The sequence below is a fragment of the Pleurodeles waltl genome, chromosome 3_1 (assembly GCF_031143425.1).
Source record: "Pleurodeles waltl isolate 20211129_DDA chromosome 3_1, aPleWal1.hap1.20221129, whole genome shotgun sequence".
In the NCBI taxonomy this organism is placed as follows: domain Eukaryota; kingdom Metazoa; phylum Chordata; class Amphibia; order Caudata; family Salamandridae; genus Pleurodeles; species Pleurodeles waltl.
Window position 1 is genome coordinate 11,941,130 of NC_090440.1, and position 23,064 is coordinate 11,964,193.

Below are 23,064 nucleotides of genomic sequence, written 5' to 3' on the forward strand. Positions count from 1 at the left end.
CATCTCTGGGGTTCTGTGGTGGCCACTGGTTACCGAGGCCACAGGAAGTATTTCACTCAAATTAAACGTATTCACTTTCTACATCTAAAACAAAATGACTCAAGCGTTACTCCACGAGATAGCAAGGGTTACAAACTGAGCTTTAATGCAGGATATAGCAAAGGTTAAAAACTGAGCCTTACTCCAGGGGACAGCAAGGGTTACAAACTAAGCTTTACTCCAGGGGACAGCAAGGGTTAAAGACTGAGCCTTACTCCAGGAAGTAGCAAGGGTTACTAAATGAGCCTTACTCCAGGGGACAGCAAGGGCTAGAGACTGAGCCTCACTCCAGGAGACATCAAGGGTTAGAGACTGAGCCTCACTCCAGGAGACATCAAGGGTTAGAAACTGAGCCTCACTCCAGGAGACATCAAGGGTTACAAACTGAGCCTTACTGCAGGGGACAGCAAGGGCTAGAGGCTGAGCTTTACTCCAGGAAGTAGCAAGGGTTACAAAGTGAGCCTTACTCCAGGAGATAGCAAAGGTTACAAACTGAGTCTTACTCCAGGGGACAGCAAGGGTTACAAACTGAGCTTTACTCTACGGGACAGCAAGGGTTAGAGACTGAGCCTTACTCCAGGAAGTACCAAAGGTTACAAACTGTGCCTTACCCCAGGAAGTAGCAAAGGTTACAAACTGAGCCTTACCCCAGGAAGTACCAAGGGTTACAAACTGAGCATTACTCCAGGAGAAAGCAAGGGTTACAAACTGAGTACTCCAGAGGACAGTAAGGGTTAGAGAATGAGCCTTACTCCAGGAAGTAGCAAAGGTTACAAACTGAGCCTCACTCCAGGAAGTAGCAAAGGTTACAAACTGAGCCATACTCCAGGAAGTAGCAAGGGTTACAAACTGAGCTTTACTCCAGGGGACAGCAAGGGTTACAAACTGAGCCTTACTCCAGGAGATAGCAAAGGTTACAAACTGAGTCTTACTCCAGGGGACAGCAAGGGTTACAAACTGAGCTTTACTCTAGGGGACAGCAAGGGTTAGAGACTGAGCCTTACTCCAGGAAGTAGCAAAGGTTACAAACTGAGCATTACTCCAGGAAGTAGCAAAGGTTACAAACTGAGCATTACTCCAGGAAGTAGCAAAGGTTACAAACTGAGCATTACTGCAGGAAGTAGCAAGGGTTACAAACTGAGCTTTACTCCAGGGGACAGCAAGGGTTAGAGATTGAGCCTTACTCCAGGAAGTAGCAAAGGTTACAAACTGAGCCTTACCCCAGGAGATAGCAAGGGTTACAAACTGAGCCTTACCCCAGGAAGTAGCAAAGGTTACAAACTGAGCATTACTCCAGGAAGTAGCAAGGGTTACAAACTGAGCTTTACTCCAGGGGACAGCAAGGGTTAGAGATTGAGTCTTACTCCAGAAAGTAGCAAAGGTTACAAACTGAGCCTTACCCCAGGAGATAGCAAAGGTTACAAACTGAGTCTTACTCCAAGGTACAGCATGGGTTACAAACTGAGCCTTACTCCAGGAAGCAGCAAGGGTTACAAACTGAGCTTTACTCCAGGGGACAGCAAGTGTTAGAAACTGAGCATTACTCCAGGAAGTAGCAAAGGTTACAAACTGAGCCTTACCCCCAGGAAGTAGTAAGGGTAACAAACTGAGCTTTACTCCAGGGGACCGCAAGGGTTAGAGATTGAGCCTTACTCCAGGAAGTAGCAAAGGTTACAAACTGAGCCTTACCACAGGAAGTAGTAAAGGTTACAAACTGAGCCTTACCCCAGGAAGTAGCAAGGGTTACAAACTGAGCTCTACTCCAGAGGACAGCAAGGGTTAGAGACTGAGCCTTACTCCAGGAAGTAGCAAAGGTTACAAACTGAGCCTTACTCCAGGAAGTAGCTTAGGTTACAAACTGAGCCTTACCCCAGGAAGTAGCAAATGTTACAAACTGAGTCTTACTCCAGGAGATAGTAAGGTTGAGAGACTGAGCCTTACCCCAGGAAGTAGCAAATATTACAAACTGAGTCTTACTCCAGGAGATAGCAAGGGTTACAAACTGAGCTTTACTCCAGGGGACAGCAAGGGTTTGAGACTGAGCCTTGCTCCAGGAGACAGCAAGGGTTACAAACTGAGCCTCGCTCCAGGAGACAGCAAGGTTTACAAACTGAGCCTTACTCCAGGAAGTAGCAAAGGTTACAAACTGAGCCTTACTCCAGGAGATAGCAAGGGTTACAAACTGAGCTTTACCCCAGGAAGTAGCAAAGGTTACAAACAGAGCCTTACCCCATGAAGTAGCAAGGGTTACAAACTGAGCATTACTCCAGGAGATAGCAATGGTTACAAACTGAGCTTTACTCCAGAGGACAGCAAGGGTTAGAGACGGAGCCTTAATCCAGGAAGTAGCAAAGGTTACAAACTGAGCCTTACTCCAGGAAGTAGCAAGGTTTACAAACTGAGCCTTACTCGAGGAAGTAGCAAAGGTTACAAACTGAGCCTTACCCCAGGAAGTAGCAAAGGTTACAAACTGAGCCTTACTCCAGGAAGTAGAAAGGGTTACAAACTGAGCTTTACTCCGGAGGACAGAAAGGGTTAGAGACGGAGCCTTACTCCAGGAAGTAGCAGAGGTTACAAACTGAGTCTTACTCCAGGAAGTAGCAAGGTTTACAAACTGAGCCTTAATCCAGGAAGTAGCAAAGGTTACAAACTGAGCCTTACTCCAGGAGATAGCAAGGGTTACAAACTGAGCCTTACCCCCAGGAAGTAGCAAAGGTTACAAACTGAGCCTTACCCCAGGAAGTTGCAAAGGTTACAAACTGAGCATTGCTCCAGGAGATAGCAAGGGTTACAAACTGAGCTTTACTCCAGAGGACAGCAAGGGTTAGAGACGGAGCCTTACTCCAGGGAGTAGCAAAGGTTACAAACTGAGCCTTACTCCAGGAAGTAGCAAGGTTTACAAACTGAGCCTTACTCCAGGAAGTAGCAAAGGTTACAAACTGAGCCTTACCCCAGGAAGTAGCAAAGGTTACAAAATGAGCTTTACTCCAGGAAGTAGCAAGGGTTACAAACTGAGCCTTACCCCAGGAAGTAGCAACGGTTACAAACTGAGGCTTACCACCAGGAAGTAGCAAGGGTTACAAACTGAGCATTACTCCAGGGGATAGCAAGGTTTACAAACTGAGCTTTACTCCAGAGGACAGCAAGGGTTAGAGACTGAGCCTTACTCCAGGAAGTAGCAAGGGTAACAAACTGAGCCTTACCCCAGGAAGTAGCAAAGGTTACAAACTGAGGCTTACCACCAGGAAGTAGCAAAGGTTACAAACTGAGCATTACTCCAGGAGACAGCAAGGGTTACAAACTGAGCTTTATCCCAGGAGACAGCAAGGGTCACAGACTGAGCCTCGCTCCAAGAGACAGCAAGGGTCAGAGACTGAGCCTCGCTCCAGGAGACAGCAAGGGTCAGAAACTGAGCCTCGCTCCAGGAGACAGCAAGGGTTAGAGACTGAGCCTCGCTCCAGGAGACAGCACAGGTGAGAGACTGAGCCTCGCTCCAGGAGACAGCAAGGGTTAGAGACTGAGCCTCACTCCAGGAGACAGCAAGGGTTAGAGACTGAGCCTCGCTCCAGGAGACAGCAAGGGTTAGAGACTGAGCCTCACTCCAGGAGACAGCAAGGGTTAGAAACTGAGCCTCGCTGCAGGAGACAGCAAGGGTTAGAAACTGAGACTCGCTCCAGGAGGTAGCAAGCGTCAGAGACTGAGCCTCGCTCCAGGAGACAGCAAGGGTCAGAGACTGAGCCTCGCTCCAGGAGACAGCAAGGGTTAGAAACTGAGCCTCGCTCTAGGAGACAGCAAGGGTTAGAGACTGAGCCTCGCTCCAGGAGACAGCAAGGGTTAGAACTGAGCCTCACTCCAGGAGAGCCTCGCTCCAGGAGACAGCAAGGGTTAGAGACTGAGCCTCACTCCAGGAGACAGCAAGGGTTAGAGACTGAGCATCACTCCAGGAGATAGCAAGGGTTAGAAACTGAGTCTCACTCCAGGAGACAGCAAGGGTTAGAGACTGAGCCGCGCTCCAGGAGACAGCAAGGGTTAGAAACTGAGCTTCGCTGCAGGAGAAAGCAAGGGGGAGAGACTGAGCCTCGCTCCAGGAGACAGCAAGGGCTAGAGACTGAGCGTCGCTCCAGGAGTCAGCAAGGGTTAGAGACTGAGCCTCACTCCAGGAGACAGCAAGGGTTAGAGACTGAGCCTCGCTCCAGGAGACAGCAAGGGTTAGAGACTGAGCCTCGCTCCAGGAGACAGCAAGGGTTAGAGACTGAGCCTCGCTCCACGAGACAGCAAGGGTTAGAGACTGAGCCTCACTCCAGGAGACAGCAAGGGTTAGAAACTGAGCCTCGCTCCAGGAGACAGCAAGGGTTAGAAACTGAGCCTCACTCCAGGAGACAGCAAGGGTTAGAAACTGAGCCTCACTCCAGTAGATAGCAAGGGTTAGAAACTGAGCGTCCCTCGAGTAGACAGCAAGGGTTAGAAACTGAGCTTTACTCCAGGAGATAATAGGGGGGAGAAACTCAGATACAACTTTACACAGTAATCGCAGACAACAAATGTGATGTTCAGTCAGGACTGCTACTCACAAAAAAATAAAGGGGGTGATTTTAACCTTGGCGGACGGCGGAGGCCAACCGCCAAGGTACCGCCGTGAAATGACCGCACCGCGGTCAAAAGACCGCGGCAGCCATTTAGACATTTCCACTGGGCCGGCGGGCGCTCTCCGAAAGAGCGCCCGCCGGCCCAGCGGAAATGCCCCTGCAACGAGGACGCCGGCTCAGAATTGAGCCGGCGTAGTTGCAGGGGTGCGACGGGTGCAGTTGCACCCGTCGCGTATTTCAGTGTCTGCTTTGCAGACACTGAAATACTTTGCGGGCCCTCTTACGGGGCCCCTGCAGTGCCCATGCCATGGGCATGGGCATGGGCACTGCAGGGGCCCCCAGGGGCCCCGCGGCACCCCCTACTGCCATCCTGTTCCTGGCGGGAGACCCGCCAGGAACAGGATGGCGGTAGGGGGTGTCAGAATCCCCATGGCTGCGGAGCGCGCTCCGCAGCCATGGAGGATTCTGTAGGGCAGTGGTAAACCGGCGGGAGACCGCCGGTTTACCCTTTCTGACCGCGGCTGAACCGCCGCGGTCAGAATGCCCTCGGGAGCACCGCCAGCCTGTTGGCGGTGCTCCCGTGGTCGGTGACCGCCAGGGTCAGAATGACCCCCTAAGTGTGTATTTAGAGTTTCAACACAAACAGGTGCAAAGGCAAAGTGGGGCAGACCTACTGAGATGTATGTAATTCCCTTATGAGACACCAACCTTATTGGAAGAGGAAGTCTCACCCACTGTTTGTGGCATGCGTCATCATAAGTGACCCCTTCCCACCCTGGTTGGATGGCACCACCAGGGTGGACTCCACCTCAAAGTAGAGGAAGTTCTTCAATGAAACTTTCCTGTACAGAAAGGGATCCAAGTAACTAAAAATACCTAGAGGCAAACCCCTGGTTATCCCCTTTATTAGTGGGTACCCTTGGCACAGCTAAAAACAATAATGGGATGGAATGAAGGCGCGATAGCCTCACCATCCATGATATGCCAACATGTTTCTGTCCTACTTCTAGCCAATTCAGGTCATGGGCATTCTTCTGGGCCAGGAAGCCCTAAATATCTGACTTACCTAACGTCAGTGAGTGCAATGGAAATTGGTAGTTTCAAAGTGAGTTCTACCTTAGAACTTGGTTATGTCTCCGTAACGTACGCGATACCAAACGTCATCGTGTGGGAGGAGATGGTACCTTCTGTGGTCACACATTCATCAAGCGGTTTATCTTTCTGAAGACCCAACTGTGCACCATGTCCCAGCCGCTGGTACTTTACTCTCGACACACCACAATTTAGTTGTCCGATGGCCCTGTGGACAACTCTAAATGTTGACAGAAACTGTCATTGCAGCAGTTCCTGTCAATGTATTACCAGTTTGACGGACTGTACTGTCAAAATGACAGTACTGTGCGTCAAACTTTGAACAACTTTTTTTTTTTCAAAACTAAGCAGGATTTTGTATTTGACAAAACAAAATAATAATGACCTGCACACCAGGGGGCTCATTCAGAGTCTGCAACAACAGAGTACTATGTCCGTCAAATTGAAGGTCCACCCATCAGATTTACAGACAGGCAGACCTTAAGTATGTCACCATTGGAGACTACTCCGTCTCTGTTGCTGACATACTCCTCCGATGGGCCGATGAAGTAAGGACCGTAGGAGGTTTGCCCATTAAACTGCTTGACCAATTCAGAGTGGGTGTGGTTGAATGCCCAGATCTTACTTTTCTTTACTGACTTCAAAAACGTGGTGATAAGAGACAGTAAAACCTCTTAATGACCCCCCACAACATAGAAGAAAACTCCTGTGGTGTGGGAGTCATTAGGTTTTGTGTTCTCAAAAACAGAATCCCACTTTGTATAGTACTTTGCCATACACAACATAACATACCTATCACTATGTGCCCTCGTTATGATAGGTATGTTATATTGTGTGGGGATTCATATCACATGCTGTGGGGACCGATCCAGTACTCACAGTGTGGGTTATACACACACACACACACACACATGCTGTGGGAAAGTGCCCCTTTATGTATGGTCACCCCCCCACCACATTTTGCCCCAATGCTGATATCTATGACTCTCTTAGTGCACTGGAAGTCTGCTAACCAGGCCCCAGTGCCCATGCTCTCTCCATAAATGACTTGGTAATTCCCTGTTTGGCAAGGATTTTACCCCCTCGTAATTCTCTAGTAAATGGTACCCAGAGCATAGGCAGTAAATGGGTCCAGGGCTGCAGCACAAATTTGTGCCACCCTAGGTGACCCACATAAATTGCTGATGGCAGGCCTGCCATTGCAGACTGCCAGAGCGGTGCAAACTGCTCGAGTTCAAGTGTGCCCTCACCATGAGTGGCACAATCCCATGCACAAATATGCCAGACACCCCATAAGGAAGGCCTCTGCAGCCCAGGAGGCAGGGTGCATTATATTTAAGGTACTGGCACGTAAGCATGAGCTTATATGTCTCCACTGTGCCCTTCCATTAAAGTACACTATGAGCGCATGCCAGTCCGTAGGATAACATGGGTCTTAAATCCAAGCAGATCTGGGCTGCTAGCTCCATTATGGTACCGCCTAGATATGTAGAGTTTGGTGTCAAACAACATGCTTCTTTCTCCCAACATGAATCTGGTGTTGAGGGCTGGCTGGCATGCACCCAGGTGGCACATTAGAAGTTACCTACCTGTTTTCCACCCTTCTTTGTGCTCTGACCGGTCAGCCTGTGCTTTTTGCCGCACTTGCTGCTGCCAAGACAGGTTTCTGACCTCCTGCCAAGCAGTGTGGGTGCGCCCAGGAGTCAGAGACAACGGCTGAGGCAGGTAGGAGGCCACACCAACCACCCCCCTCCGCTGGGCTAGAGAATACAGCCATCAGGACGGTGAGCTTCAAAGGCTTCACCGCCCCGATAGCCATCTGTGCAGTCCCCAGCAGAGGAAACAGCCCTTCACCTGCCTCGAGGCAGATTTGTTCGCAGTCAGAGGGGAAATTAGGAATGCAAGACCCCCTCAGCAGGCTGACCAAACCTCTAGGGTGAGCCGCCCGGTCTGTGCACCAAATGTTGATTTCTGCCATCTTAGGGGTGCAGAATAGAGGGTTCTGGGTAGCTAAAGGTGACCTGCACCGCCAGATGTGGTCACCTCTGGGTAGATTAGCTGTAGGAGCTAGCTGCTCATTGGCCACTATTCTAAATAGCTCTAGCTCCCCCAATACAGGATTTAAGGGACACTTCCAACGCCAGAACCTCAGTTCTGATAGACCAACTTCGAAGAAGCACCAGGAGGTGCTCTGCATCCCGACAACTGAACTTTGCCCACTACATCACAGCAAAAAAGGGAAACTCTGCCCTTGGACCAGATAGAAGTGAACTAACTGTCATGAACTAGTCCCAGGACCCGCACAACCTTAACCCTGTAAGGGTTCCCCACACCTTGACCTCCAAGTGGTCTTTTTTCACCAGTGGCTTCCCGCCATTGACTTCAACGCGAGTCCTGTTCAGTATCTCGGACAGCCAGGGTAGCTCTGCACCCAGACGCCAAGGGCCTGGTAAAACTGATCTGTCTGTCGTGAATTGGTCCTAGGGAACTGCACAACCTTAACTCTGTAAGGTTTCTAAGCAGCTCGCTTTCTAAGTACTGTTTTGCAACCAGTGCTATTTCTCTATAGACTTCAATGCAACGTTTAAACGCCAGTTCTGTTATGAGGTAATTTTGCTTCTAAATCTATAACTCTGTGTAGGAAGTTGGCTCTGTATGCACTATTTCAAAGTAAGGAATAGTATGCACAGAGTCCAAGGGTTCCCCTTAGAGGTAAGATAGTGGCAAAAAGAGATAATACTAATGCTCTATTTTGTGGTAGTGTGGTCGAGCAGTAGGCTTATCCAAGGAGTAGTGTTAAGCATTTGTTGTACATACACACAGGCAATAAATGAGGAACACACACTCAGAGACAAATCCAGCCAATAGGTTTTGTTATAGAAAAATATATTTTCTTAGTTTATTTTAAGAACCACAGGTTCAAATTCTACATGTGATATCTCATTTGAAAGGTATTGCAGGTAAGTACTTTAGGAACTTTGAATCATTATATTAGCATGTATACTTTTTACATAAAACACAATAAGCTGTTTTAAAAGTGGACACTTAGTGCAATTTTCACAGTATTATCTCTTTTTGCCACTATCTTACCTCTAAGGGGAACCCTTGGACTCTGAGCATACTATTCCTTACTTTGAAATAGTGCATACAGAGCCAACTTCCTACATTGGTGGCAGCGGTGGGATACAAGACTTTGCATTTGCTGGACTACTCAGCCAATACCTGATCACACGACAAATTCCAAAAATTGTCATTAGAAATTGATTTTTTGCAATTTGAAATTTTTCTAATTTCTTAAAAGTCCTGCTAGGGCCTTGTGTTAGTCCCTGTTTAGCATTTCTTTTAGTGTTTAAAAAGTTTGTGAAAAGTTTGAATTAGAACCTAGAACTAGTTTTAGATTCTTAAAAAGTATTCCAACTTTTAGAAGCATAATGTCTAGTGCAGAGATGAATGTGGTGGAACTTGACACCACACCTTACCTCCATCTTAAGATGAGGGAGCTAAGGTCACTCTGTAAAGTAAAGAAAATAGTAATGGGCCCCAGACCTTCCAAACTACAGCTACAGGAGCTTTTGGCAGAGTTTGAAAGAGCCAACCCCTCTGAGGATGGCAACACAGAGGATGATGATAGTGACTTGGAGGGTGATTCCCCCCTACCAGTCCTATCTAGGGAAGACAGGGCCTCTCAAGCCCTGACTCCACAAATCATAGTCAGAGATGCTGGTTCCCTCACAGGAGGGACCAACCTCTCTGAAATCACTGAGGATAACTCCAGTGAAGAGGACATCCAGTTAGCCAGGATGGCCAAAAGATTGGCTTTGGAAAGACAGATCCTAGCCATAGAAAGGGAAAGACAAGAGATGGGCCTAGGACCCATCAATGGTGGCAGCAACATAAATAGGGTCAGAGATTCTCCTGACATGTTGAAAATCCCTAAAGGGATTGTAACTAAATATGAAGATGGTGATGACATCACCAAATGGTTCACAGCTTTTGAGAGGGCTTGTGTAACCAGAAAAGTGAACAAATCTCACTGGGGTGCTCTCCTTTGGGAAATGTTCACAGGAAAGTGTAGGGATAGACTCCTCACACTCTCTGGAAAAGATGCAGAATCTTATGACCTCATGAAGGGTACCCTGATTGAGGGCTTTGGATTCTCCACTGAGGAGTATAGGATTAGATTCAGGGGGGCTCAAAAATCCTCAAGCCAGACCTGGGTTGATTTTGTTGACTACTCAGTGAAAACACTGGATGGTTGGGTAACTGGAAATGAAGTGCATGACTATGTTGGGCTTTATAATTTGTTTATGAAAGAACACATTTTAAGTAACTGCTTCAATGAAAAGTTGCATCAGTATCTGGTAGACCTAGGACCAATTTCTCCCCAAGAATTGGGAAAGAAGGCGGACCATTGGGTCAAGACTAGGGTAACCAAACCTTCCACTGGGGGTGACCAAAAGAAAGGGGTTACAAAGACTCCCCAGGAGAAAGTGGGTGACACTAGAAACAAAGAAAAAGATTCCTCTGTAGGCCCCCAAAAACCAGAACAGGTGGGTGGGCCCCGAGACACAACCCAAAACAAAGGTGGGTACCAGGGTAAGAACTGGGATGCCACTAAGGCATGGTGCCATAACTGTAGACAGACAGGGCACCACACCAAGGACACTTCTTGTCCCAAAAACAACCCCCCTAGCAAAATCCCAGGGGTGACCAGTGTAGCCATTGGGGATGACTCCTCAGATGAGGAGGTCTTCATAGCCTTCAACTGGAAAAAGGGCCCAACAGGTGAGTTGGAGATTCCAGAGGGAAGTAGACACTTCCACCACCTACTGGTGAATGGAATCCCAGCCACTGCCCTGAGAGACACTTGTGCCAGTCACACTATTGTGCATGACAGGCTGGTGTTCTCAAACCAGTACATTCCAGGTGAGACTGCCAGAGTAAGAGTTAGCCCAGACAGGGTCACTGATAGGCCTGTGGCTTTTGTGCCCATAGAAGTGGGTGGGACTTTTAGCTGGAGAAGGGTGGTAGTCAGTACAGACCTCCCCCTTGATTGTCTCCTTGGAAATGACTACCCAGAGGTTAGTCAGAGCCCAAGAGAGGAACTGGTCCAGTGCCAGTCCTCTCCCAAGGATTCTGGAGTTCCTGCCGCTGCAGTAAATGCAAGTAGGCCCCAGAAGAAAAAGAAAAGGAAACAGAGTAGGAAAGGTGGACAACCTTTAGCCAAGGTTCCAGCAAGCCAAGGAGATTCTGCTCCAGTAGGGGAGAACTCCAAATGTGGCTCTGATAAAGTCCAACCTGACCCACAAGAAGTCCTGGCTAGTCAAGCAACTGTTAAGTCTGAGTGGGTGGCCCCTCAGCTAACAGAAGAAAGAGTGGAAGAAGGGTGTTTACTACAAGATGTGGTAACCCCCCCCACTCTAATACAGCAGACAGGCACCCTGAACCCAAAGAAGCCTGTAACTTAGCCCCTTCCCTTGTAGGTGAAGAGCTAAAGGTGTGGTTCTGGGCACTGACAGCTGTCAGTGGCCTCTGCTGGGTGTTAGCCTTTATGGCTGCACTATCCTTGGCATGGTGGTCAGACCCCTTGCCAAATAGCAAGTTAGGCCCCCTGACCCTGTTGGTCATGGTGGGGTTACTCCAGCTCTGGGTAACCTCTTTGGGTAAGCTAGGGGTGACCCTGGCTAAGATAAGATTAGCAGAGGTGGATACCTCTAACCCCAAAATAGAGAGAATGGGTGAAGACAGTAAAAGCACAGACAAGAGGCAGTTCAGATTAGGTCCTATCACTGTGGAAGTGGGTCAGTTCCCCAGAGGGAATGACCTGGACAGGAGGATGTAAGGCAGAGTAGGCCCTGCAACAAACCAGCCTATTTCCTCTACTCTTCCTCGCCTGACAGACAAGGAAGACTCTCCCAGCTTTGGCTGAGTCTCCTGGCCTGTGGGCTGGGGGGGGGCTTGTGTAAAGAAATGGCTCCCTGTTGCAGTTACCCCCCACTTTTTTGCCTGATACTGATGCTGACTTGACTGAGAAGTGTGCTGGGACCCTGCTAACCAGGCCCCAGCACCAGTGTTCCTTCACCTAAAATGTACCATTGTCTCCACAATTGGCACAACCCTGGCACCCAGATAAGTCCCTTGTAACTGGTACCCCTGGTACCAAGGGCCCTGATGCCAGGGAAGGTCTCTAAGGGCTGCAGCATATCTTATGCCACCCTGGGGACCCCTCACTCAGCACAGACACACTGCTTGCCAGCTTGTGTGTGCTGATGAGAACAAAACGAGTAAGTCGACATGGCACTCCCCTCAGGGTGCCATGCCAACCTCACACTGCCTATGCAGTATAGATAAGTCACCCCTCTAGTAGGCCTTACAGCCCTAAGGCAGGGTGCACTATACCATAGGTGAGGGCACCAGTGCATGAGCACTATGCCCCTACAGTGTCTAAGCAAAACCTTAGACATTGTAAGTGCAGGGTAGCCATAAGAGTATATGGTCTGGGAGTCTGTCAAAAACGAACTCCACAGCTCCATAATGGCTACACTGAATACTGGGAAGTTTGGTATCAAACTTCTCAGAATAATAATCCCACACTGATGCCAGTGTTGGATTTATTAAAAAATGCACACAGAGGGCATCTTAGAGATACCCCCTGTATTTTACCCAATTGTTCAGTGCAGGACTGACTGGTCTGTGCCAGCCTGCTGCTGAGAGACGAGTGTCTGACCTCATGCGGTGAGAGCCTTTGTGGTCTCTGAGGACAGAAACAAAGCCTGCTCTGGGTGGAGGTGCTTCACACCTCCCCCCTGCAGGAACTGTAACACCTAGCAGTGAGCTTCAAAGGCTCAAGCTTTGTGTTACAATGCCCCAGGGCACTCCAGCTAGTGGAGATGCCCGCCCCCTGGACACAGCCCCCACTTTTGGCGGCAAGTCCAGGAGAAATAATGAGAATAACAAGGAGGAGTCACTGGCCAGTCAGGACAGCCCCTAAGGTGTCCTGAGCTGAGGTGGCTCTGACTTTTAGAAATCCTCCATCTTGTAGAAGGAGGATTCCCCCAATAGGGATAGGAATGTGACCCCCTCCCCATGGGAGGAGGCACAAAGTGGGTGTACCCACCCTCAGGGCTAGTAGCCATTGGCTACTAACCCCCCAGACCTAAACACGCCCTTAAATTTAGTATTTAAGGGCTTCCCTGAACCTAAGAATTTAGATTCCTGAAACTACAAGAAGAAGAAGACTGCCGAGCTGAAAAACCCCTGCAGAGGAAGAACAGAAGACACCATCTGCTTTGGCCCCAGTCCTACCGGCCTGTCTCCTGCCTTCCAAAGAACCCTGCTCCAGCTACGCTTTCCAAAGGACCAGCGACCTCTGAATCCTCAGAGGACTGCCCTGCTTCAAACAAAACAGGGAACTCCCGAGGACAGCGGCACTGCTCCAAAAGAACTGCAACTTTGTTTCAAGGAGCAGACTTAAAGACCCCTGCAACTCCCCGCAAGAAGCGTGAGACTTGCAACACTGCACCCGGCGACCCCGACTCGACTGGTGGAGAACCAACACCTCAGGGAGGACCCTCCGGCGACTTCGAGACCGTGAGTAACCAAAGTTGTCCCCCCTGAGCCCCCACAGCGACGCCTGCAGATGGAATCCCGAGGCTCCCCCTGACCGCGACTGCCTGAACTCCATTTCCCGACGGCTGGAAAAGACTCTGCACCCGCAGCCCCCAGCACCGAAAGGAACGGAACTCCTGTGCAGGAGTGACCCCCAGGAAGTCCTCTCCCTTGCCCAGGTGGCGGCTACCCCGAGGAGCGCCCCCCCTTGCCTGCCTGCAACGCTGAAGAGATCCCTTGATCTCTCATTGATTTACATTCAAAACCCGACGCTTGTTTCTACACTGCACCCGGCCGCCCCAGTGCCGCTGAGGGTGTACTTTTTGTGTGAACTTGTGTCCCCCCCGGTGCCCTACAAAACCCCCCTGGTCTGCCCTCCGAAGACGCGGGTACTTACCTGCTGGCAGACCGGAACCGGGGCACCCCCTTCTCTCCATTGAATCCTATGCGTTTTGGGCACCTCTTTGACCTCTGCACCTGACTGGCCCTGAGCTGCTGGTGTGGTAACTTTGGGGTTGCTCTGAACCCCCAACGGTGGGCTACCTTGGACCCCAACCTGAGACTTGTAAGTGATTTACTTACCTGACAAAACTAACAAAAACTTACCTCCCCCAGGAACTGTGAAAATTGCACTGTGTCCACTTTTAAAACAGATTATTGTGTTTTATGTAAAAAGTATACATGCTAATGTAATGATTCAAAGTTCCTAAAGTACTTACCTGCAATACCTTTCAAATGAGATATTACATGTAGAATTTTAACCTGTGGTTATTAAAATAAACTAAGAAAATATTTTTCTATAACAAAACCTATTGGCTGGATTTGTCTCTGAGTGTGTGTTCCTCATTTATTGCCTGTGTGTATGTACAACAAATGCTTAACACTACTCCTTGGATAAGCCTACTGCTCGACCACACTACCACAAAATAGAGCATTAGTATTATCTCTTTTTGCCACTATCTTACCTCTAAGGGGAACCCTTGGACTCTGTGCATACTATTCCTTACTTTGAAATAGTGCATACAGAGCCAACTTCCTACACTCTGGTTATACTGATTCATGTTGGAAGTCCATGAAGCAGGGCACTACTACAATCCGAGTATGAGAGAGCAAAGGCTTGAACAGCAGTTCTGAAACTTGTTTTCTGAAAGAAACAGTTTCACTTTCATTAAAACAAGAGAGCTGGTATCAGGGCATCTTTCTTTTTAGCTCAGTGTTCCTTGAGCGCAAGGTTGGTGTCCAGGGGGAATCAAATTGACTTGGTGTTTGCTGAAAGTTGGGGTTTGAAACTGTAAATGTACATGTCATTGAGTCAGAGTTATTTGTTGTTCTTGGCAAATAACAGGAATTCTGCCGTGGTTGGGTGGAGCGTCAGGTAGGCGCCAAACATCTATGTCTGGATAATGTGCTGGAAGTGTTTCAAGCATTGAATGGCTGAAGCAGAGGAGACTTTTGAGTAGAGTTGTGAATCGTCAGCAGGTTGATGAATCTTGCTACCCTTATATGTAAGTTGAGCACCAACCAGCTCCATGAGAGGTTGAAGATGACAGGTGACGTTATGGAACCATCGGGGACTCCGCTGGTAATCGGAATCTTTTGGGACTTGGAGATGCCCATGTGAACAAACTAGTGTTGGTCGGAAAGGTACAAAGAAGACCAGTAATGGACGTTGCTGGTGAACCCATTTGAGGCTCCCAGGTGCTTATAAAGGCGGAACTGATGACTGTGTCAAAGGCAGCTGAGAGGTCCAACAGTATCAGGAGACCGGAGTCATCTCCATCTGTGGTCAGGAGACTATCATCTCCGACGTGTAAGGTGGTGGTCTCTGTGTTGCAGCGTGATCTGAACTCAGACTGGCAGTCGTGCATGAGACGGCAAGCATTGATATGATCCTGTAGCTGAAGATAGACTGCTTTTTCAATGATCTTGCCGATAAATGGTAGGAGAGTCATAGGACGGTAGCTGGTGGGTTCATCAAGGCTCATTGTAGGTTTCTTTAGAAGTGGGAGGAACTGGCTTTACTTGAGAGCTCCTGGGAAGATGCCTTGAGTGAGGGAGGAACTGGCAATGGAAAGCCGGGGTAAGATGCATCTCCAGAGAGAACCTTCATGAATTGCAATGGTAAGACAACATCTTCAGAGGAAGTGTGAGGAAGTTGAGTATGTTGGCGATGCCTCCGAGAGATTGAGCTTGTAGGATAACCCTTGCTGAATTCTAAGGGAAGGAGTGGGCGTACGAGATGAAGAAAGCTTAGTGTTGTCAATGTGATGTCGGAGCTTCTGTATTGTTTCACTGCAGAAGTGGTTGAAGGCATTGCACTTTTCTATGACGTGAGGAAAAGGTGGGTTTATCAGGGGTTGATGCTGTGCTTGATTGACTTGAACATTTCTCTGCTTCTGCTGGTGGCTTCACTGATAGTGCTGGTATAGTACTTAGCTTTGGCTGAGGGGATGAGCTGTATGCGTGTTGGGTAGAGGAAAAACGTTGAGTTATGTTTTCTCCCATTTTCTTTCCTGTCTGCAGATGGATCTTGATTGTCAGCAGGGTCTTTAGCGGACCGGGGTGCTAAAGGCTTGAGTTTGTGCGTCTGTGTATTATATGGGGTGTGTCTGTTCGCGTAGTTTTCCAAACTAGTGCTGAAGTTGTTTAGAAGGGTGTTGGCATCAGACGTGGAGTTGACAGGGTGAGACATGAGTTCAAGAATTAGGTTACCCATGGAGAAGCATTTGAAGGATCTGAAGGTTTTGTCTTCTCTTTTCGGGCTGTCTTGGTTTGTTGGTAGAAGTGAGTAGGGAGATAGGAAAGGTAAAGTGGTCAGTTGAATCATTCAATCAATCAGTTTTTGTAGAGCACAACTACTCACCCGTGAGGGTCTCACAGCGCTGGGAGAGGGGACAAAAAAAGCCTCATTCAAAGAGCCACGACCTGAGATTCCTACTGAGGATGGTGAGCAATGGGCTTTGTCTCAGGTGTAGTGGGAGGTTGTTCCTGCTCTTTGCTGCTAGGTATGTTAAGGACCTTCCCCTGGTTGTGGTTTTCCGTATGTGTGGGATGGTGACCAGTACCTGCTGGGTGGAGCGGAGAGGTATGGCAGGACTGTGGAAGGAGACGCAGTGATTTAGGTAGGTCGGCCTGATGTTGTGAACGGCATTGTAGGTGTGGGTGAGTAGCTTGAAGATGATTTGTTTCTCCACCGGGAGCCAGTGGAGGGTCCTCCGATGCTGGGAAATATGTTCCTGGTGGGGGAGGTTCAGGACTAGTCTGGCGGTGGCGTTTTGGATGAGTTGCAGTTTTCTGATGTTTTTTGTTGTGGTGCTGGCATAGAGTGTGTTGCCATAGTCGAGCTTGCTTGTGACTAAGTCATGGGTGACTGTCCTGTGGTAGTCTACTGGGATCCTTTTGAAAATCTTTTGGAGTTGGCGGAGGGGTATGCCAGCAGGAGGAGGTGACCATGTTTACCTGTCAGGTCACTGATAGGGAGGAGTCGAGGATGATTCCTAGGTTGCAGGCGTGGTCAGTCAGAGAAGGCGGGTGCTGAGAGATGTGGATCACCAGGAGTCGTCCCAGGCTGAGGTGGAGTTTCCGAAGATTGTCTGAGTTGAGCTTGAGGCAGCTCTCTCTCATCCAGGTGGCGACAGCTTCTATTCCTGTGTGGAAGTTCCTCTTGGCCTCCTCCAGGTTTTCAGTGAGGGATATGATGAGTCCAGTGGCATGGGTGGCCTGCATTAATCAATCAATCAATCAATCACTGCATTTGTAAAGCGCGCTACATACCCGCGAGGGTCTCAAGGCGCTGGGGGGGGGGGTGCTACTGGTCGAAGAGCCAGGTCTTGAGGAGTCTTCTGAAGGCCAGCAGGTCCTGGGTCTGTCGTAGGATGGTGGGGAGAGTGTTCCAGGTCTTGGCGGCGAGGTAGGAGAAGGATCTGCCGCCGGCTGTGGTTTTTTGGATGCGTGAGACTGTGGCGAGGGCGAGGTTGGCTGAGCGGAGGCTTCGGGTGGGGGTGTGGAAGCTGAGTCGGTTGTTGAGTTAGGTGGGTCCGGTGTTGTGCAGTGCTTTAGGTGCGTGGATCAGGAGCTTGAAGGTGATCCTTTTGTTGACGGGGAGCCAGTGCAGGCCTCTCAGGTGGAGTGTGATGTGGCTGCGGCGGGGGACATCGAGGATGAGTCGGGCCGAGGCGTTCTGGATGCGTTGGAGTTGTCTCAGGAGATTGTTTGTAGTTCCTGAGTAGAGGGCGTTCCCGTAGTCGAGTAAGTTGGTGATGAGGGCCTGGGTAACGGTTTTTCTCGTGTTGAGGGGGATCCATTTGAAGATCCTGCGGAGCATACGGAGGGTGTTGAAGCAGGACGCGGAGACGGCGTTGACTTGCCTGGTCATGGAGAGAGTGGAGTCGAGGATGACCCCCAGGTTGCGTGCGTGGTCCGTGGGTTCCGGGGCTGTGCCTAGTGACGTGGGCCACCAAGAGTCATCCCAGGCGGATGGGGTGGGTCCGAGAATGAGGACCTCCGTCTTGTCTGAGTTCAGCTTCAGTCTGCTGTCCTTCATCCAGTCGGCTATGGCCTTCATTCCTCAGTGGTTAGCTTTGGCGGTGTGGGGATCTTCGGTGAGGGATATGATCAGCTGGTTGTCGTCGGCGTAGGAGATGATGTTGAGGTTGTGTTGTCGTGCAACGTGGGCGAGGGGGGCCATGTAGATGTTGAACAGTGTCGGGCTGAGGGAGGATCCCTGTGGTACGCCGCAGATGATCTTGGTGGTTTTGGAGCGGAAGGATGGGAGGTGGACGCTCTGGGTTCTGCCGGAGAGGAAGGATGTGGTCCAGGCCAGGGCCTTCTCTTGCATACCGGCGTCATGGAGGCGTGCTGATAGGGTGCGGTGGCAGACCGTGTCAAAGGCTGCTGATAGGTCCAGGAGGATGAGGGCGTCTGTTTCTCCTTTGTCCATCAGGGTCTGGATGTCGTCAGTGGCGGCGATGAGGGCGGTCTCGATGCTGTGGTTACTGCGAAAACCGGATTGGGAAGGGTCCAGGATGTTGTTGACTTTAAGGTAGCGGGTCAGCTGTTTGTTGACAATCTTCTCGGTCACTTTTGCCGGGAAAGGGAGCAGGGAGATGGGCCGGAAGTTCTTGAGGTCCTTGGGGTCCGCCTTGGGCTTCTTCAGAAGGGCGTTGATCTCAGCGTGCTTCCAGCTTTCTGGGAAGGTTGCTGTCTCGAAGGAACAGTTGATTGTTTTCCGGAGGTGGGCGCGATGGCTGCGCTGGCTTTGTTGAAGACGTGGTGAGGGCAGGGGTCCGATGGGGATCTGGAGTGGATGGAGTTCATGGTTTTGATGGTGTCTTCGTCGCTGACGCTGGACAAGACAGTCAGGCGACTGGTGCGAGTGGTAGTCGCAGGGGTGGTGGACTCGGTGGTGGGTGTGGGGGGTCGGGGTTGAAGCTGTCGTGGATGTCGGTGATCTTGCGGTGGAAGAAGGTGGCCAGGGAGTCGCACAGGTCTTGAGATGGCTGGATGTCGTTGGTGATGGAGCTGGGGTTGGAGAGTTCTTTCACGATGCTGAAGAGCTCTTTGGTGTTGTGTGCGTTGGATTGTTGGTGATGTTGAGAAGACAAGTTCGAGAATGTGACCTTTGGAGTGTCGGGGGTTATGTTATATGCTGTACCACACTGATGGCCTGATTCACAAAGGTAAACTTACGCATTTGTGTAAGTTTATGCTTTTTCAGTATTCACAAACCTGCAGCAGCACACATAGAAAGAGGAACAAACGAGGACAAATAAAGATATTTCTTCTCACTACGCCTCCCCTGGGGAGGCGTGCAGTTTTGATGCACTCCCAGGTTTACAGATCCTTGTAAATCTGGGAATGCATTGAAACCCATGAGTGTTGCGTGGGAAATCCCACTGCAACGCCCATGGAACACCCATGATGTAGTGTAAGGCAATGCAGTGACTTGAGCTGTGTTGCCTTACACCATATCCACGAAAGTAAACTCACCTGACGTCTTGGTAGGAGACCCTTCTCGCAGCATTTGCAGCGCCATGAAGCCGAAAGCATTCAGTCGGTAGTTGAAGCTGACATGGACGACCTTGGTCTTGGCGGTAAACTCCTCAGTGGGAGAGTAACCCTCCTCTGACCCACTGAAGATATGCAGGTACCCCCCATGGATCCACACCATCACTGGTAGTTTGGCCTTTGACCCCAAGGAAGGTGTCCACACATTCAGATAAAGGCAGTCTTCTGAGCCCATCACCGTCCCGTTGGCACTGAGAGGCTGCACTTGTGCACACATGGACTTGAACTTGGTGGCATCCAGGGTCCCATTCCAGCAGGAGCTACTTAAGTTCTGTGGTGGCCTCCATCTCAAGGGTCCAAGTGGTGGCTTGGCATAGGGGACCCCCTTGAAGACATACGCCAGGTTGCTATGAGTGCCCCGGATGACCCCGCAGTCTGTTGTGACGTCTACCAAGGTGCAGGCTGACATACCAGATAGGTAGGCCGCGGATGCCGCGAGGACACTGAGGAGTACTATGCCACCAGCCATGATGCCCATGTTCCTCCTGGTCGGGGCAACGCAGGGTGGATGACTCTGCTTCCTGATCCGGGTGACCGCCTCTAGTGCCTCACCAGACCCCACCAGACGCTGATGCTCAGTCTCAGACCCGTCTTGGTCTGTGTCCGTGTCACTCATGGCAGTGTGGCGATGGTGCAGGACTCTCCCCTAGATAAAATAAAGCGACAGAAGATTAGAGTATGCAACCAAGCGTCTCTACGGTTAGGACAAACCTCATCTGCTAAGACTTGACTTAGGAAGTCTACTTTGTGTGGTGTAGGGCGGTATGCATACATGTGTTCTTTTTTAATTTCACAATCGTTTTTAAGACACAACAGTGTAATAAAAAACTTAAATGAAACGCAAGAGGGAAGCAAATAAGGTTTAAAGATCACACCTGGGTCAGATGTCACTAAGGATGGAAAGATGTGCTAATATGAACAGGGTAATCATCATTCATACATAACATCACTGTAAATGAGTTGTTGAATTCAACACATGAGAGGAAAACAGCAAGAAGGGAAGGCGCAGAAAGGAAATGAAAGGGTCAGTTATCTTGTTCAGAGGATCTATATAGTTCGCAATCAGTCTTGTCGGGTTCTTTAGGGCACAGATCAAGGACCATCAGTGTAGCTTCTTGGTAGTAAAGTAATTATCTAGGGTTATAGATCTACGTTGTGGTTTCCTGGGGGAGTGCTCCAAAGCAATGTTGTCAGCACCCCCGGTGTTTGGTACCCAGTTTAGCCAGACTTGGAATGAAGCCTTGTGTTTGGTCTTCTAGTTGGAGGTGATCGTTTTAACTGCAGATGACACCAAAAGGTCGAGTAGGAGATGGTCGGCGGGGCACCAGATGCTGGGGTCAAGGAAGCCTTTGATAAGACATGAAAATTCCTTCTTGGGGTGTATATCAGAAAGTTTTGAGATGAAGGAGAAAACGTTGTCCCAGAAGGAGCCTCCTGATTTCCAGTGGAAACGTAGATGACCAAGGTCTCCTGTTTCCTAATTACGGTTCAGGCAGATGGCGCTTCCCAAGAAGTTCAGGGTGTAGAGGCGAGAAGGTGTCCAGTAGGCTTCGTGTATTGGCCAAAATGTGGCTTGAGAGAGTACAGATGGAATTTTATGTCAAGTGACTGATTTCCATGTGGTGTTCCAATCCGCCTCAGGTATGGGATTAGAAGAGTGAGTGTCCCAGCATTCCATTATTTTATTGTTTGTTTTTCGATGTCTTAGGTTGCAATAAGTGATAAAATATGGAAACCTGGTGACCAAGGATGTTCAATTTATGAATGAGTGATGGGAGAGATGGTTCCCTGCAGTGATGTTTAGGTTTGGTAATGGCCGCCTTAAGTTTGAGGAAGTTGTAGAATTCTTGATCTTCTACTTGGTATTGTGTCTGTAAATTGCAGAGATAGGATTTGTAGCCTACTTGTTTGGAGACAAAAAGATGCCTTTGGCGATCCATCAGTCCCATTGGAGGGTCTTGCCTTCGTAGGTGATATTTGGGTTGTGCCAAAGAGAAGCTAGACTGGAGAATTTCATCTGTGAAGGTCATTTTTTATCAATGGTTAATAGGGCATTTCTGTTTTTTTTTAATATGTGTTTGCAGATGAAGAGGTGTTTGCAGTTGGTGGTGAGTAGAGTTACAGGGTCTAAGTTGTCCAAGATGGCTCTTTCAACCTCCAGTCAAGTGGCAGTATATTGATCAGGTGTATGCAACCAGTAAGTTCCTTGTTGGGCTAAGAAGGCTGTCCGGTAGTCCATAGACCTGGCCAGATTAACGCCTCCTGGAATATCGGGCAGGAGGAGTTCTTTCAAACCTGTTCTACCTTGCCAGATATAGTGAGTGATTAGTTTATCTAATTTATGGTGGACATCGTCTGAGAGTAATAGAGGTAGCATGCTGATTAAGTAGTTAATTATTGGGGTGATCATCAGTTTTATAGTTTCAATTGAGCCCCACCAGGTGATGAATTGGGGTCACCAGCTTTCTAGTAAGTCAGCTGGGGGGTGAGTTTTCCATTATGTTTTATAGTGTCTATTCGGTCAGAGCAGAATTTGATGCCTAAATACTTTCTATATTGGGGTAGCCAAGTTAGGTCTGATAATTCTAATTACTCCTTCACTCCATGGAAATTGAGGGATTTAACCTCCGGTCTATCCCTGCTCAAGGTGTATCCAGATACAATCGAATATTGTTCAATAGTTTCCATGAGAGCATGGGCGGAGGATCTAGGATTATCCGTGACGATTAATATGTCATCTGCACAAGCAGAGCGTGTCACCACTTTGCTGTGGACGTTGATTCCTGATCCATCGGGATTGTAATTTGTGTCTCGGCGGAGGGGGTCAAGAAACAATGAGAAGAGGGAGGGGAAGCGCAGAGCCCTGTCTGCTACCTTTTTCTAGCTTGAATGGTCGGGATGTGGAGCCGTTAGTACAGATCCGGGCACTTCGTTCACTATGCAAGGCCCATAGCCATTTTTAAAACCTCATCCCCCAAGTTAAATGTTTGGAGGGCCTGTTCGAGAAAGGTCCATGAAACTCTATCAAACGCTTTCTCAGCATCAAGAGCTATCGCTACAGAGGCGAAAGTAGAATATTTTGCTTTATCCAGAACACGGCTTAGGAGATGAGTGTTATCGTTGGACATGGGGGTTTTTAACATATATGTGTTATCGCGTTTTTTTACATACATGTGTTCTAACAGGCATGTGAAAATACACAGGCGGTAGTAATGCAGAATATGCACAAATGCTGGAGGTTAATGGCAGAGGAGAGAAAAAGTAAGCAACAGAGGGCATGGAGAAGCGGATACCAGAGAGAGAGTAGGCAGCAGGTTGCAGGAAGTAGTGGAGGGAAAGCTTATAGAACTGGAGAGAGCATTGCGAGGAAACAAGGCTGCAGCAGATGGAGGACGCTTCAAACTGAAGATATAAGAGATGGCTGGGTGGGGGCTCACACCACGGAGGCAGGCTCTGTCATCGTCTGGAGGAGGAAGGAGGCAGAGGGCATATTTATGGGGATTTGGCGTAGGGCAGCACAGCAAGTTATCATGGTGCAAGAGTGTCTCCGCTGCATGCAGGATTGGTTTTGTGCAGCAAGGGGCAACTTCCTGCACAAAAACAATCCTGAGATGTGCTTTCCTCTTTCTATGAGTGCGGCAGGATGCAGCACATGTGCAGAGAGGAAACAACA

General features: G+C 49.2%; 1 protein-coding gene across 2 annotated transcripts in view; it reads right to left on the minus strand.

The window, feature by feature from the left end:
* The window catches only part of LOC138283686 (para-nitrobenzyl esterase-like), a 202,782-nt gene that overhangs the window by 62,721 nt on the left and 116,997 nt on the right, over positions 1–23,064 (minus strand). For both annotated transcript variants that reach the window (XM_069221677.1, XM_069221676.1), the window contains exon 2: positions 19,314–20,037. In XM_069221677.1, coding sequence (XP_069077778.1) covers positions 19,314–20,007 — 694 coding nt within the window. In that variant the 5' untranslated portion in view covers positions 20,008–20,037. The remainder of the gene's footprint in view (positions 1–19,313; positions 20,038–23,064) is intronic.